This window comes from Salarias fasciatus, chromosome 12 (genome assembly GCF_902148845.1).
Source record: "Salarias fasciatus chromosome 12, fSalaFa1.1, whole genome shotgun sequence".
In the NCBI taxonomy this organism is placed as follows: Eukaryota; Metazoa; Chordata; class Actinopteri; order Blenniiformes; family Blenniidae; genus Salarias; species Salarias fasciatus.
Window position 1 is genome coordinate 23,493,052 of NC_043756.1, and position 16,915 is coordinate 23,509,966.

The 16,915-nt window shown below is 40.9% G+C and overlaps 1 protein-coding gene across 1 annotated transcript; it reads left to right on the forward strand.

Moving 5' to 3' along the window:
- The first annotated feature begins 9,066 nt into the window (after window positions 1-9,066).
- On the forward strand, window positions 9,067-16,899 carry pmpca (peptidase, mitochondrial processing subunit alpha). Its single transcript, XM_030105488.1, has 13 exons — window positions 9,067-9,130; window positions 10,375-10,577; window positions 10,674-10,753; window positions 10,840-10,922; window positions 11,038-11,132; window positions 11,215-11,315; window positions 11,948-12,211; window positions 12,425-12,517; window positions 12,602-12,720; window positions 13,064-13,154; window positions 13,682-13,744; window positions 14,209-14,353; window positions 14,435-16,899. The coding sequence occupies exons 1-13, from the start codon at window positions 9,084-9,086 to the stop codon at window positions 14,602-14,604; spliced, it is 1,554 nt and encodes a 517-aa protein (XP_029961348.1). The 5' UTR covers window positions 9,067-9,083; the 3' UTR covers window positions 14,605-16,899.
- The last annotated feature ends 16 nt before the right edge of the window (window positions 16,900-16,915 follow it).

Here is a 16,915-nt window from a genome sequence, read left to right on the forward strand (position 1 = left end):
GAGCCAGGTGATGTTCGCAGGAGGTGAACTCTCCCCTGAAACACACTGCAGGAAAACAGCCTCTCCTTCACCGACTGTCTGATCCTGAGGACTGAAGAAAACATCCTCCAAACCTGGAACACACATGACAAATGTGCTACAATAAATACTATATTCTTTTTGAATGCATAGTATACACAGTAGTATAAATCATCCTTATGAGCACATGCACACTTTTTCAGCTTTGAGAACATGCTGATATTATGTTGTTTATGTACTTCAAGCTTTACTTCAGCTCAGTTTCACAGCATGTTGTTCTGCTTCCAGTGCAGTTATTGGTGCTCAGTGCTTTGTGCATCCTGAGCAGATATTTTGCGGTCACACCCGCAGTGAGAGGCGTGGACACACCCAGTGGGGAAGAGGCTGTCAAACCAGACAGGAAGAGCAGGCAGATGTGGGAAGTCATCAGTGGGAGCAAACAGCCAGAGACACACGCTTGCATCCTACTGCAGAGCTCCCTGCTGTGAGGCGTGAGGAAACCGGCATCCAACGTCACCCATGCTGTCAGCTGGGAAAACACACACACACATGTAAAACGTTTACTTTGTGTTGTTTACAATCATGCATCTTGATACATGGCAAAGTGGTTAAATTCTGTTAGAAACAGGGCTCTGCAGGATTAACATAATGAGGGAGACATAAAAGCATCTCATTAAAGAGTTTATTACTTTGGCAGTCATTCATCTATCATTTTTCTGTGTTGTGTTGGTGAAGCATAGCTAACGCAAATATCTGTACTTTAACAAATACAAACACTTGCTACTGGAAATGACTACAATCCCAACATGAAGCCAATTTTAATGAAACCTTCTGGTGCTAAATACAGTGAAATGTCAAATAAAACTCCTCCTCTGGCTGTTGCATTATGTGTGTGTTTACAAAGTCACCCTGACATCACAACTTTGAGCAACAAGGTAACTCACTTTCATGCCAATAGCTCAGCTCAGATCTGAGTCGTGTGTCCACCACTCTTCAGAAATGTGTTTTTTTTTTTATCATTTGCTTGGGGGTTTGGCAGGCCAGATTGGAGTCTCTTGGTCTTATGTGAGACATCTCTGACCTCAGCTGTTTGTTCTTGTCTTCATAAGCCAGTTTGTTTTTGGTTTTTCGTGTTTTTAAGAGCTCACATTAATGGAATTCACAGAGGAGCTTCCTTGAATTAAGGGACATATTGTAACCCTCTGAACTGACTATGTCACAACTACCCTGCAATACTGCAAACAAGACAGCCTAGCTAAAAGGGACAAATAAAACTGTGGCTCAGAGGTCAGAGAAGCAGCGCTGGGATCAGACATTTTCAAGTTTGCTTTCTTTGCGGTATATTGTTAAATTAATCATTGAATTGTTTGCGCTCTGTAAATTGCACCACGTTTCAAATGTTTAGAGCATTGAGTAATTATTTTTTACCCAGATTTTAACCTGTGCAGGCTGTAAGGTTAAGCACTGCTGAACTGAGAAGAATTCATCTTCTCTGCATCCACCACTGCCATTTCTCAGACCTCACTGTTTTTGATCAGTTTCCAAACAATGCATTCACCAGATGAATATAACATCTCGTCCTCCCTGTGCCCCGCCCTCCTCCTCCTCCTCCTCCTCTCTCCCCTTACCTTCATTCCTATTTTGGTTGTGAGGTTGTGGCACCGCAGCGAGCTCAGCTTTGTCCTCTTTAGTTCATTGAATGGGGCCAGCCACTTTATAGAGCTCGCGCCGTGGCCCTCCACTCAATGAAAGTGACATGAAAAGAGACTGCGGAGCTTTGTACTGTGAAGATCAGTTATTGGTCCGCGTGCGGACAGCTCACTTGTCTGATCGTATGGCTTTCATGATCCTCAGTATGGCCATGTAAGGCCTGATCTTTCACTGTTTGAATGCTTCGTGAAATTTCGCTAATGCACTGCTGAAGTTGCGCTGGTACAAGACACTTTTGATCTGGAAAGGCTGATTAAACTGGACAGGCAGTGATGGAGGGCAAAGGGCAAATATGTAATTCCTGCAGAGTGACAACAGTAAGAAATGTAAAAAATTTTTTTACACAGATTAACATTTTTTCAACACAATCCGTGTGTTCTGCTGAACAACAAAAGACAAGTCAAAGAACACTGAAGTTATTGAAAAAGAAGAATTTCTAAAGAGTAATGCAATCGAACCTCAGTTAAACCTCAAGCAGGAATCAGCCACCATTTATTGCTGGTGGCTTTTCTAAATCTTTCTGACTCTGGATGTAGTTGTGGCCTCAGAGACTTAGAGATGTGGACATCCTTCTTTGTTGAAGGAAGTCTTAACAGCTGATCAGGAGCAGTTGGTCACTACCTCCATCGTCCTGCATCAAAACCAACCCTCCTGCAGTCCATATGGAACATTTTCCCCTCTGACGCCATTGCTCTGGTATTGGTTGAATTTGTGTTTCTTTCAAGTCAGATTTGGGTTGACAGTTGGAGGGGAAGCTTGCTCTGAGACAGTGTGTTTGCCTGGCAATGCTTGTTGGGTCAACACTGCGTTCTTTTCAGGGGTCAGTCATGGCAGACGTGGAGGATTTGGTTTACGCCACCTCACAGAAGTTGTTGGACCAATGTACTAGGAATCAGCTTTTCAAATCAGCTGATCATTATGGCTTCAAAATCATATTTAATTTTTTATTTTGAATTTGTTATACAGAGGCAGATGAACATGCCTCTGCTGCAGTTTTACACTGCCTGGTTCTTGAAAGCAGATGTTGATTTCATTGTGTGACCCATTCAGAATAATTCCTCACAGTTCTTGGCCTTTCCCAACCGCGCTGCATGTTTTTCTCTGGCAGTCATGAAATTCAGGATTCCTCAAACTGAAATCCATGATGTTACCTCTGAAGCAATCAGGCTTTCACGAGTGGTCACAAATGAACGCAGTCATTGTCACAGCTCATTAATAAAAATCCACATTTTAAATCACAAATTATAAATTGGAAAAACACCAAATTACGCAAAAGAGACTTTTTTCTCTGTTTTACAACAAACCATCAACCTCTGCATTCACCTGTGGAGATATGAAGCTCACTACCAAGGAAAGCTCATGAAGAAAACAATGCAACATCACCAGAAACCAGACACAAAACAGCTTCATACCATCAAATCCCATTTCAACACTGTCCTCAGGCCCTCGACAGCATACCTCCAGAGGACAAAAGAAAGGAGCTGTCATGATGTGCTTGAGCCAGTGACTAAACCTGAGCAGGACATTAGAGATCATTGTTGAGCTGGGTGAAAAGCTTGCTGGCTTCAGGATGGCTAGTGGCTCGCTTGTACTCACAGGATGCTGAGAGGCCGGGGGTGTGAATTTGTCTGACTCACACCAGATCATTTACACTGTTTAGCATGTCATTAAGACGTTTGGAGCCCACACAGCCACTTCTGTGCTTTTCTGTTTTTCTAACTGACCAATCGTCAATAATGATATTCATGTCTGAGAATCATAACTCAGCATTTGCTTTTCTTTTAATTGGAATCTGAACCACAAGCTACAAACTTCTGGGAATGTACTTTGGATAAAGAAGGTCTAAAACATGGAAAGATGAGTGAAAGGCAAACACCTTGAGACAAACACTCAGCTTCTACAAGGAGGGTCGCACAGGGATTTAAATTATTGTATAATACAGTATTTCATTTGTTACTGATTATAAAAAAATGAGCCTCTAATCAAAGTGATGATCAATCATAAGAACAAAAGACACTAATTCAAAAAAATTACAATGAAGGTTATTTAAAAAAGCAGCAGAATAACACTGATCAAACTAAACAATTCTCAAAGAGTTCAAAACCAACAAATGGTTTCTGATGAAATAATGGTCAACACAGTATTTGTTTTCATTGTTATTTACATTTTTTTGATGAAGAAAGGATCATTTCTTTTGGATTCAGATATAAATGCAGTTTATTTCTACTGCTAATGGATTTACAAATAGGTGATAAACCAAAATATGAAAATAAGGTGAGGTTACGTTGTGCACACTGTCATTAATATACAGCAAACATGTCATACACAATACCTGATGAGAGAAGTGCAGCTTACAGGTACAAGCAATAAAAATAAAACAGATACACCTTTAATACAACTTGAAATGATGGAAAACACTGATACTTACTCTACAGTAGTCCGGCGATTGTCTTAGTGATGGTTTAATATCAATCCATTCAGCCAGATGCTGTGCGTCTGCTGCCTGCTCCCCTCTGGATCTGCATGAGCACACTGGGCTTCCAGAGAAGGAACAAAAGCCTCGCACGTGTACTGGTCAGTGGTCACCCTCCACCCCTCTTTTACTACACTCACACACACATTCAGGGCTTTCTCATTCAAAGACAGCAGCTGTAATAAAGCACAAAAACCTTTTGTAAGGTCTTTATTTAAACAGAAAACTAACTGATCTACTCTTCATGCTCTCCCTGCAAAACAGTAAATTACATAATAAATGCAAATGTCCACTGGTGATCAGTTAAGACAGATTGGATGCATTTTGAACTTTGTCTATTACCAATAGGAAACCAGTGTTTCAAAATGCATTTGCCTGATTGATGAATATGAACAGAATGAGTCTAAATTCTTTTCTTTGAAGCTTCTGTCATTGTAGATGGTTCACAATCTGGAATTTGGGACCTCTGTGAGAAGGTTCCAGAGGTCACGGGGGTCTTAGGCTTCTTGGGCTTTGCAAAAAAGTATTTTCACTTGTAAATAAAACTACTGAAACACTGTTTGGGTGAGAGTGGACTCAAAGGTCTAATCATTTTATCTAGAAACATAAGTTCAAAATAAAAAAGAAATCAATCACGTGTGCAAATTATAAAATACGCTCAAAGCACAAAGTGTAATTACAATCATCAAATTAGATTAAATGAGTGATTTAACTAAATGAAAAACTGTCCATGTATGCTCTCAGATGATGAACCTATTGTTCTTATAGAACTTCCACTCTGTTATTATGTTTGTTTTAAAACAATCACACAATGATAAGTGCCTTCACTGTTTTTGTCTGTTTTACATTCAGATGCTGGTCGAGTCTGTGAATAAAAGATCAGGGGTTCAAACACTACTGCCTTTAAATCTCTCTGGATTATCTATCAATAAGGGAAGCTGAAAAACAATCATGTTTCATAAACATCTATGTGAGGTTCGCTTCATCTTGTCTCTTTCCAAAAAAGGACATAAAAACAGAGGTGTGCATGCAGTGGCTTCTCTCTCTCCCTCCCTCACATAGACATGGACACAGCCAGCATACTACAGGGGGCAGACAAAGTCCTTGCAAATGTAAATTGGCAATCCATTCAGCATAATCAAATGGAAATTAAAGTACAAATGCACCGATTTATAATCTATGCAGGACGGGTCATTTTAATTAAGCAGACAAAGCAGACGAAATGTAACAGTGTTGGATTCAGCACAACATCAAACACAGAATCCACCAAAGGCTGCACAGAGCGTCGGCTCACTGAAAAAAATCTGTGTAAGCACAGTTTAACACAAATCCTGAAAGACACTGACTTTTCTTAGTGCTAAGAAGTGGAAAAATAAATAATCAACCTCTACATATGGACTGACCGATGTAGGTTGTTCAACTTGTTTGTGAACTGTCTTTATCCTCGGAATCAGTTCAAAGGGCCACGGTCTCTTTTCATCAGTTTTGATCACAAGAAAGGTTGGTAAAATATCCAAGTTGTATTTTGAACTACATGTGGAAGTATTACGAATAGGGCCACAAGTCTAGAAATACTTGATGACATTATGAAGAAACTATACAGTAAGAATGACTTTCTTTAAGTAAAAGTATGCTGAAAATATTGCATTGACCATTCTCACCTTACCAGATTGCATGTTATGCAGTGAATGTTAAAAATTGTGTTTTGGGATTAATATTCATACGGAATTCATGTATATCTTGAAAGATTCATTAAAGAATGGAAAGAAGAACCCTCTCAGGATATGGGCTCAAATCACAAACATTACTTTACTGACTTTACTGATATTTTTTTTTACAGAATTGAATAGGTAAATGTAATATTTTTGTGTTTCTTGAGCACTTTCTTCCTTAAAGATTCAAAAATCACTAGTTGCAATCAAAAAGTTATGGCTGTAAGAACAGGAGAAACAAAAAGTGAGAGGATGAGGAAGCCTGAGGCGATGTAGGTGGGCTGTGCGGTATTGTGGACCTCAGTTAAACAGAGGGCTTGCTCCAGCGTCCGATGAGTCTCAGCACTGATTCCTGGAAAAACACAAGAGTGATTGCTGTAGGGAGAAGTTTTTTTTTTTTTTTTTTTTTTTGAGGACTTAAAATGAGGCTGCATCAATTCAAAGTTGCCTTGAGCTCTTACCGTGTTGGGACCACTCCCTCCAGGTGTGCAGAAAGTCAGGATTATATTCCCGCGCCGAAGCTGGAAGAAAAATCCTCTGTTATGAACGTTTCTACGATTTCTTTCAGGATAATAACTCCTCCTACCTCTGGAGTGCTCCATCAGAAGATGCTTCAGGTCCCTGATTGCACGGGTCAGGTTCTCCAGGCGGTGTTGCAGGTGGAGGTTTTCTTCCTTCAAGGTATGGATGGTGTCCTGGAGCTCATAAGCAGAGCCGCTGGGTGAAAACTGAGAAATCAACCAAAACAGAGCAGTGACATGCACAACAGGGAGCATTTTGGCAGCAGCTGAGGGTCCGTTCGTCACACTGATGGTCGCTATGTGGGCGTTCGGCTGTCAAATGGACGTGTGTGATGCACGCTCCGGCCTGTTTCTGTGTCAGAATTGATCTACTGATGGGTAACTAAGTGCTTTTCACCCTGTGAGCCAAACTCAATGATCAATTGTTCTGTTTGAGATCTCAGAGAACCACATCCAGTTGTTTTGGAAGGAATACATCTTTGTCCTATTTTTTGGAGAAAACAAGATGTAATATAGAAAAAAAGCGGGGAATAGGCACTAAATGATGTGCGGTTTTGGTTCTTTTGAATGTGAAGATGTTACGATACGCATGTCTTCTCATACAGGAATTTATGATCAACAGACTATTTTTCCAGTGTTTAACAGTTTGTGGGAGGATCTTGTTTTTTTTCTGGCTTATAGCGATTGTGTGAAAATTAGAAATAGTTTCACTTTATTTATTGTTAAGACTTCAAAATAGTAATTTTTTTTTTGATTTTTTAAAAAGAAAAGGATTTTGTAAAAAAGAAGTTTTATCTTTCAAGTTGCTCAACAACTGGCCATTGAACATTCACTGTGATGAAACAAAGGGTTAAACTCAACATAGCTGCTGTTGAAGCTGCATGGAATAAAACTGGAGGATCCGAGCAAAAGAACAGAGCACTGGAGGATCAGTTCATTATTCTTTGGCATCAGGACATTTTTTCTTGACTTCCACAGAAACACGACCGCATGCCATCTGAAGCAGGCTGTTTCAAGACAGTCTGGCTGCAGAGCTCCACTCTTGGGAACCTTCCTTGCAGACCTCCACTCTGAGGACTCCTCCACTCTCAGGACTGAAAGTTGATATGAAGCCATTCCAAAAAATAGCGAGAATACCAGAAGCATGTATCAGATCCACCTTTTCACTGGATCAGGGTTGCTGTGTGTAAATCTGACAAACAAAAAAAAAAAGAAAAATCTACAACACAAATCATAATAATTCAAGCTTCATTAAATATATATGTTTCAGCATGATGACACTGATCTTGTCACATATGACACAATGCAAAACAAGAATCTTAAAAGTGATTTTAATTGATTTCCATTGCCAAATACTTACCTTATGTGTGTAATAAGAAGTAAGGGTGTCATAAATGAAGTCGTAAAACTATTTATCTGTCATCAACACTGCTGGGCAGGTTACTTTTACAAAATAATTAGTTACTTCTTCAAAAAATTGAATAACTGAGTTAGTAACTGTTACATTATTTAAAACTAACTAATTACTTGGCAAAATAATCATTCCATTATTAAAAACATGTTTAAATATGTCAAAGAATGTGGATCCCCTCTTACTGAAACTTTAAAATGCATGTTAATTATTTAATAAAAACTGAACATATGATTAATGAAATAAATGGACATTTGACCAAATAAATTGCAAACATTCTTCAGATGTTGCTGTGTGACAAATCAAATTTGATTTGTAACTGTAGATATTATTTCTACATTTGTGCAAGAATAATAAAACACAACAGATGTCAATAGCTGTTCTATTTAAAAGCTGCCTTCCAATGATCAGGGCTCTATGGTTGTATCTCTGCCATGTCATGTCGTCGAGCACTTTTCACCAATATGGTTCCTTTTTTCTGTATGGTGATGTCAGTTTAGAACTTTCCTGACTGAGGAGTTTGCAACAATGTATCAGTTTGAAATGACGTCATCATCTAACTTCAAATAGACATGAACAAAAGTGGGTATGTAAATTAGGTGATGACATCATCAACTGGCAACAATGTATCAATTTTTAAGCAATGTTGTTTTTTTAAAAACAAAATAAACTGCATCATATTGAATTATCAGACATTTATAATGTAAATATTATTATTTCACACTATGAGCTTTCACTTAAATTATCATGACATTGTAATATGCATAACACAACTCACCAAGAAGTTCAATTCAGCTTTATTTATATCGTGCCAAGTGAAACACAGTCATTTGAAGGCTCTTTTACAAATAAAAACCCAACAGTTTGACATGAACAAACATAAGTGACAGTGGAAAGGAAAAACTCCCTGTTAAAACTTTACTTTTGAAGGAAGAAGGTGGGGGTGGGGGGAAAGCTAATCGATTAGAAGAGAGATGCAGGTTTAGTGTTGTTTCTTACCTGTGAAAGGTTTTCCTACATCCATTGAACTACCTGTTAGTACAATTAAATGCAGCACAACTCAACATGATTTAAAACCAATATTAACCAAACAAATACCTAATGAAATATCCGGTTGCTTCCTCCGCGAGACATTAATGCCCGGTCCAATATGGCGGAAGCACTCGCGTGCACGTCAACGGGACGTCTCCGTGGTGTTGTCTTCTTCCGGGTTCACTTCCAGTCACAGACGGTCCAAGATGGCGACTCACATGTCGAAGTGCAGGAGCCTCAGTCGGGTTCAAAGGTAACACGTTTCCTACCAACTTTCCTTCATCGTCACCCAATCTGGGCACCACATAGAAACACTGTACACTTGGTACATTCAACACAGTCCACGTGAAGGTTCTCACTCACTCTTGCGGGTTCATTGCGGCTCCATCAGCAGAGATTAGCTCCTGCAGTTAGCATGTTGCTAAGTGTTGGGTTAATGTTACATCACTACTCAGAAATTAAAGTTAATAGGAAGGCAGCCTACACGATGCTCCTCACAGATGTCTTTTTGAGTTACTGATTTCTGTGATACTTGACCACGTGATATGTTTGGGGGTTTACTTGATTAGGGACACAGACAGCATTGGTTTAATGCTGTCTGTGTTAGTTGCCCTGGTTTGGACACTATTCAAGCTTAGTTGAGTTCCTATTCATGTCTTGGCTAAACTGATATAGATATAAACTTAAATGCGACTGAGCTCAGGGTGATTATGTTACTGTAAACAAAATATATGAAGTTAAGTAGGACGTCAACAACACTTAGACACCTGTCATCAATCCCTCAAATGTTATATGCTATCTGTAAACCTTGAAGACAATTTCTTCATTCATTCATTTTCCACCGCTTTATCCCTTTCGGGGTCGCGGGTGGCTGGAGCCGATCCCAGCTGCTGTGGGCGAAGGCAGGGTACACCCTGGACAGTTCGCCAGTCTGTCGCAGGGCTGACATATATAGACAAACAACCATTCACTCACACATTCATACCTAGGGGCAATTTAGGGTGATCAATTAACCTACCATGCATGTTTTTGGACCGTGGGAGGAAGCCGGAGTACCCGGAGGGAACCCACCCACACACAGGGAGAACATGCAAACTCCACACAGAAAGGCCCCGAGCCCCGGCCGGTATTAGAACCCAGGACCTTCTTGCTGTGAGGCAAGAGCGCTAACCACCGCGCCACCGTGCTGCCCAAGACAATTTCTTGTTTTTTTACTAATTAATTATTATTAGTAGTAGTATGCTATCAATTTTATTTCTCGCACAACACATATCTCATATTTTTTGTGAGCTTTATTTGAATTTGACTATTAACAGTGTTTGGAGCTGCCATAATATTGGAATTAATTTGATATGCAAAGAAGCATTGGAGAGTTCTCGTGTTTCTATTGAAAGCTGCGTAATTCCTCTTCTCCACTCTATCATCATTGTTATTGTCATCAATATTATTATTTATTTATTTATTATCATCATCATCACTACTTTTCTGTTGTCCAAGGTTTGGGATCGCAGCATACAGGAAGTACAGCAGTGGTGGTGGCTACCCAAATATCTCCCTGTCCACGCCTCTGCCAGGGATCCCCAAACCGGTGTTTGCCTCCGTGGATGGTCAAGAAAAATATGAGACCAAGATAACAACTCTAGAGAACGGCCTCAAGGTTGCCTCTCAGAACAAGTTTGGTCAATTCTGCACAGTTGGAAGTGAGTTGCGGATTTAGTATGGAAATGATGGTGATTACAACATTCCTGGCTTTGAGTGATTGAAACATGGGTGTCCTCTTTCTATGTTTCTTTCAGTTTTAGTGAATTCAGGCTCCAGACATGAAACAAAGTATCCAAGCGGAATAGCACATTTTTTAGAGAAACTCTCATTTTCTGTAAGTGAAGCCTCATGAATTTTATCATATTCAAGTTTAAGGAGTTGGACCTGTTTGACACAACTCTGAAAATTTTTCGTAATCAGTCCACAGCACAGTACGGGAGTAAAGATGAAATTCTGCTCACGTTGGAAAAACACGGAGGCATCTGTGACTGCCAGACTTCAAGGTATTTCCACAGCTCCTGTATCTGTGTTATAAGTTGTAATGATTGTGTGCTAAACCCTCTGGACGTGAACTCAGCTGGTTTTGTGTGTGTTGTATGGTTATGTGCTGCTGTGCAGAGACACCACCATGTATGCGGTGTCCGCTGAAGTGAAGGGTCTGGACACTGTGGTCAGTCTTCTCTCGGATGCTGTATTGCAGCCTCGCTTGCTGGGTAAGCTTGTCTCACTTCAGGTGAACCATCTAGAACGTGTGGAGGCGTCTCCGCTAAGGGTTTTATCACATTTGATCTCTAGATGAAGAGATCGAGATGACCAGAATGGCTGTGCGCTTTGAACTTGAAGATCTAAACATGAGGCCGGATCCTGAACCGTTACTTACCGAGATGATCCATGCTGTGAGTCGCACCTCTCTGGTTTCCACACTGTAACAGAAGCACATAGCTGAGGGGGAGTTTATGGCTTTTATCAGTCTGTTTTCACAGCAGAAGAAAGCTGGGCTGTTGGGGTGACAGGTGGGGTCACTTGAATCATTGTAAGGCCACTGAAGTTTAATCTTCTTTAACAGAGAGACAAATTGTGAGAGAAACTCTACAGGAATAGTCACAGAGAGTTATGGGTGATAACCTTATTTAAAAAGTAAAGTTTAAAAATTAACTCATCAAGATATTTATTTTCAATGAAACAGATATAAAAGAATAATGCCAATAAAAATTTGTTTCAAATGCTTTTCATATCTTCCCAAATCAGTCATGAAACCAGTGATTTATTAATTCTTGCAAATAGTTTCATTTAACAAGTTAAATGTCACTTTGTTTATTAATAGAGTGTTGATAATACACACATTTCAACTGACATTCAGACTGTTCATTGTCAAATATAGTGTATAGCAAGAAATCTTGATTTGCAGAAGTCTATACCAATGTGAACAACTTATTTTAAAATATTTTAGCTTCTTGCATCTTAAGTTGCAGCTTCATGGATGAAGTGTGTGTGTACACTACTGTGACCGTGCGTCGTTTGCTTCCAGGCCGCATATCGAGGAAACACGGTGGGGCTGCCACGCTTCTGTCCTGCAGACAACGTGGACAAGATCGACAAGAACGTGCTTCACAGCTACCTGCGCAACTACTACAGTCCGGAGCGCATGGTGCTGGCCGGGGTGGGCATCGAGCACGAGCAGCTGGTGGAGTGTGCCAGGAAGTACCTGCTGCACGTGAAGCCGGTGTGGGGAGCGAGCTCAGCGACCAGCGTGGATCTCTCTGTGGCTCAGTACACTGGAGGCATCATCAAGGTTAATGTGAATTCATCCAATAGACAAAAGATAAAATTGGGAGAATTTAGTTTTTGTGTTGTCTTCAAATTGATGTTCATGATTTTTGTCTTTTTAATTCAGGAAAAAAAGCTTATTTTAGTTCCTAATTGGAGATATATGAAGTAAAGAATTTACGAACTTGACCAGGTTGTTTGAAAGGCGAGATCTTACCATCCTGTGTCATGTTGTTAGATGGAGAAGGATATGTCTGACGTGAGCCTCGGCCCCACCCCGATCCCCGAGCTCACCCACATCATGATCGGCCTGGAGAGCTGCTCCTTCCTGGTGGGTCCCTGCACGGTTTTTACGAGGGTCACGATACATTTAAAATGAGAAAAAATGAAGGAAAAAACCCCATTCCCACGACAGGAGGAAGACTTCATCCCATTCGCAGTCCTCAACATGATGATGGGCGGAGGCGGCTCGTTCTCTGCAGGGGGGCCGGGGAAAGGCATGTTCACCCGCCTGTACCTGAACGTCCTCAACAGGTGAAAACCTCGCACAACATCTCACTGCAGCAGTCAGACAGGTCATTCATACTTCAAACTTCTGTCAAACATTTAGTTTGTGGTATTTTCACACTGAAATTCACCTGTTGAGTCAATCAGTCTTACACATCAGCAGTTATTCCCCTCTACCCCCTGCTGTACATGTTAGTAGTGGTGAGATACTTGTTCACAGTCACACATATTTACAAACATTTTTGTATGCAAGGATTTTTTTTTTTTTGCTCTGGGTGTCTTCAACAGTAATTTCTAATGTTACATTTACCATCTGTGTCAAGCATCAGTCCAAATCAATTACAGATTTTTGCTGGTTTCTGGTTTTTAGGCATCACTGGATGTACAACGCCACCTCGTACCATCACAGCTACGAGGACAGCGGGCTGCTGTGCATCCACGCCAGCGCAGACCCCAGACAGGTCGGAACACTCGCATGTTAATGCTGTAAATATTTGTTAAAAGTAGAATATTTTGCCTTTACTCTGTTGTCAGAGAGCGGTCTGTGAGATCAGCCCCTTCAGAGCCGCCTGATTTCATTGATGATGTGCTCCCTCAGTGACTCTATTGATGTTTTTTTTGTGCTTTATGCCATTGGCAGATTTTTTTTCAGGGGTGTAATCGATATACTACTTAGCTGTGCTGCTCATCCAACAAATGCATCCTTCATAAATATGTAGTATCATTTTTAGGGGAAACAATCAGATTTTCCAATAGTCTGAAATTTATTTGAAGTAAGCATTTTCACCACAACGTAATATTGCATTTAACATACAGTTTTTACTTTTTTTTTTATCAGTTTTATTGCCTAAAAAGCTTTGGATTTACATGACACTTATTGTCATGTTGTTTTTATTGCCTTGGTTTGTGGTGTATTTTCAAAGAATTCTTTCTCTTGTAAGCAAGCGATGTGGCTCACACGCTCACTGCTCTTCCTGTTCCTCCTCAGGTGCGGGAAATGGTGGAAATAATCACCAGAGAGTTTATTCAGATGGCTGGCAATGCAGGAGAGGTAAAACATGCTCACACATTAGAAAGTGAATGAATAACAGTTTTACAAGCAACTTTGTGTTCTTTTAAATCAAGCGTTTAACTTAATTTTATGTAATTCGTTGAGTTTTTTTTTTACTTTTATATTTTACATTCAATACCATTATTTTAGTTCAATATTTTTTATTTATTTTCTAAATTTTTTTCCCCTCATTTCAGTATTTTGAAATTTACATTATTTTTTGTTTTTCTATCAAGGCCCTAGTACTTTAACTGGCTCTTTAATTGTCTTAGCTTTTTTTTGTTTTCTTTTTTCATTCTTTGTCTTTTTGAGTGACTTCTTCTGTTTCTAGTGTTTGGCCATTTTAGAAAAGAGATAAGTCTTATTCCTTTTTGCTTCTTTGGCGATTTGTGTAGTTGTGTTTGTGGTGTTTTAATTGACTCTAAAGCACCTCGGTTATTATTTTCCTCACCATGTATTTCCAGATGGAGCTGGAACGAGCCAAGACTCAGCTGAAGTCCATGCTGATGATGAACCTGGAGTCCCGGCCGGTTATTTTTGAAGACGTCGGTCGCCAGGTTCTCTCCACAGGAAAGAGAAAGCTGCCACATGAGCTGTGTGACCTTATAAGTGAGTACTGGAGGAAAATCTCCTGTTGTTTCACACTTATATGTGGAAGTACTGTATACCAACCGGTTGAATGGCTTCCAGGCAACGTGACGGCCGGGGACATCAAGAGAGTGACCACCAAGATGCTGCGCAGCAAGCCGGCGGTGGCGGCCCTCGGCGACCTGACGGAGCTGCCGTCCTACGAGCACATCCAGGCCGCCCTGTCCAGCAAGGATGGACGTCTGCCCCGCATGTACCGCCTCTTCCGATAAGCTCGCCCCCAAAGAAACGTGACTCTTTTACGCTAGCGTTCCCTCCCCACACAGAAGAGGCCCCCCCCACTTCCATGGGAGGGGACTAAGACCTGGGCTCTGACCCCAGTCCTCCTGATAGAGGAGATTCACAAGCAAAGTCACATCGTAGTCTGCAGAACACCTGGAGAGTCAGTATTTATTGTTAATGAGCAGAAGCCATGATGGAGTCTGGATTTAAAGTGACAGTTCACCTCAATACAGAAATTACTGTTCCCTCCAAACCTGTTTTCATGTTCCATAAGATCCTAACAAAGTCTTCACTGTTACTCTCCATCCTTCGTGTTCCTCCTAACAGCAAAATGAACCCGTAAAATATCTGAATATTGATGCAATAGTGGATCGTAATGGCACAGAAGAATCCAGTGCAACAGTTCATAGAGTAATTATAAGAAGCCCTTTGGTAATGATCTGTTACCAACTTTGTGGTTCGACTGAGATTCTGCTGTCTTCAATGTGAAGGCCTCAGGCTGAAGATAAGCAGAGTTATGAGGGTCAATTAAAGTTGGGTATTTTGGCGGATTGTGAGATTGATCCAGTTCATAATTGAGTTTCAGTTGTAACTTTTACTCTTTAAATGAAAGCGAGCACTGCCATGTTGTACCCATACACCTGCGTGATGCAGTAAGAAGAGACTAATTCACTAGATTATTTTTTGTTTTTCTTTGTTTTCCACTTGCTTTCAGGAAGCAAATTCTAATCTGTTCTGTAGACTGCCACTAAAGGGTAATCGCACGGGTCTTTATACAGTTGATCAGCTTGTTGAGTGAACACAATGTTGCGTGAACACTGGATACAGGATAAACAGCGTTTGTACTGAAAAACAAGTTTTGAATGAAAGCAGAATCTCCGCTACAAGCAGTATCAGTCTTCTCATCTCACTCTCTGCCAGAATAGCAATCACAAAAAAGCTTTCTCCAAAGCTTTCTTTCAAAAAAGGCATTTCCTTTGCCTCATTAACTTTTCACATGTCTTTACAAAGCATTTAATTCTTCCTAAAGACTTCAGACCAGTGGTTTTCAGAGTGTGTGGTGGGCCAGCCCAGAGGGCTTCAGAGGGTTGTCAACATCGGTTCGTCCTTTAAATTAGAGAAAACATTTTGCTAAAATCTAGTGATTATTTCAATAAAATACATTTGAGACAAATCATTTCTTCCACACTCTGAAAACCTCCATGTCTGTGGTTCTGACTTCAGTGAATATATAACATGTGTTAATGTCCTTGTACCCACTGGTGAATAAGACTTTTTGTTTTCAACTTTTTATCCCAGTCCGGGTCTCAGGGACAGCAGTCTAAGCAGGGATGCCCAGACTTTCCTCTCTCCAGACACTTCCTCCAGCTCTTCCAGGAGGATCCCGAGGTGTTCCCAGGCCAGCTGAGAGACATAGTCTCTCCAGCGTGTCTTGGTCTTCCCCAGGGGCTCCACCCAGAGGGACAGAACCGGAACACCTCCCCAGGGAGGCGTCCAAGAGGCATCTGAAACAGGAGCCCGAGCCACCTCACCTGGCAGAAACAGCCTGATTCACCAGGATATGGCCTTCCCCTCTGTTGTGGTTAAGCCATTAACCACATTCTGGTTTCTGGTTTTCTGGCCTCCTCAAACTCATCCCAGACCCACGTTTTTACCTCCAGAACTGCGAGGGCTGCAGCCTGCCTGGCCTGCTGGTCCCCGCCAGCTGCTTCAGGAGTCCCATGAGTCAACTAGACTCGACAGGACTCCTTCAGCTTTCTGGCATCCCTTATTTCCTGTGTTCACAATTCGGGGGCTGCCACCGTGGCAGACACCAGAGACCTTGCAACCACGTAGCTTCTGAACTGCTCTTTGCCTGGCCCATCACTCAGGACCTGAGAAGAATCCGAGGTTTTTTTTTTTTCTTAAAAAGGCAAGAAATAAATCCTGAGCAGAAAGTTATGGTATGAAAAAGTGGAAAAATTTGAGGTAGTGCCGATGAGTGGATCAGACCATCTGTGGTCCGAGGAAGGAAAACAATAAACCAGCAATGAGGCCACGGGCTGATAAAGCTGCTTAATGCACGTTGGGGGTGAAGACTGCAGACAAGCTACAGTAGCAAAATCATCTACCGTACATTTTTCAACTGAATTAGAAAATACCTTACAATAGTAGCCTGGTGTTAAGGTGGCTGCTGTGTCACCAACTTGTTACACAGACGGTTTGGAATGTATGTGAAATGCAGAGTAAATAATGGATTCTCTCAAACTATATTTCCCCTTTCCACAATGTTAATAAATGTGTTTCATTTCAGTTTTTTGA

Coding starts and splice junctions, on each gene's coding strand:
- pmpca (XM_030105488.1), top strand. CDS start 9,084: ATGGCGACTCACATGTCGAAGTGCAGGAGCCTCAGTCGGGTTCAAAG. Junction 10,578..10,673: donor TCAATTCTGCACAGTTGGAA/GTGAGTTGCGGA, acceptor TGTTTCTTTCAG/TTTTAGTGAATTCAGGCTCC. Junction 13,155..13,681: donor CCAGCGCAGACCCCAGACAG/GTCGGAACACTC, acceptor GTTCCTCCTCAG/GTGCGGGAAATGGTGGAAAT.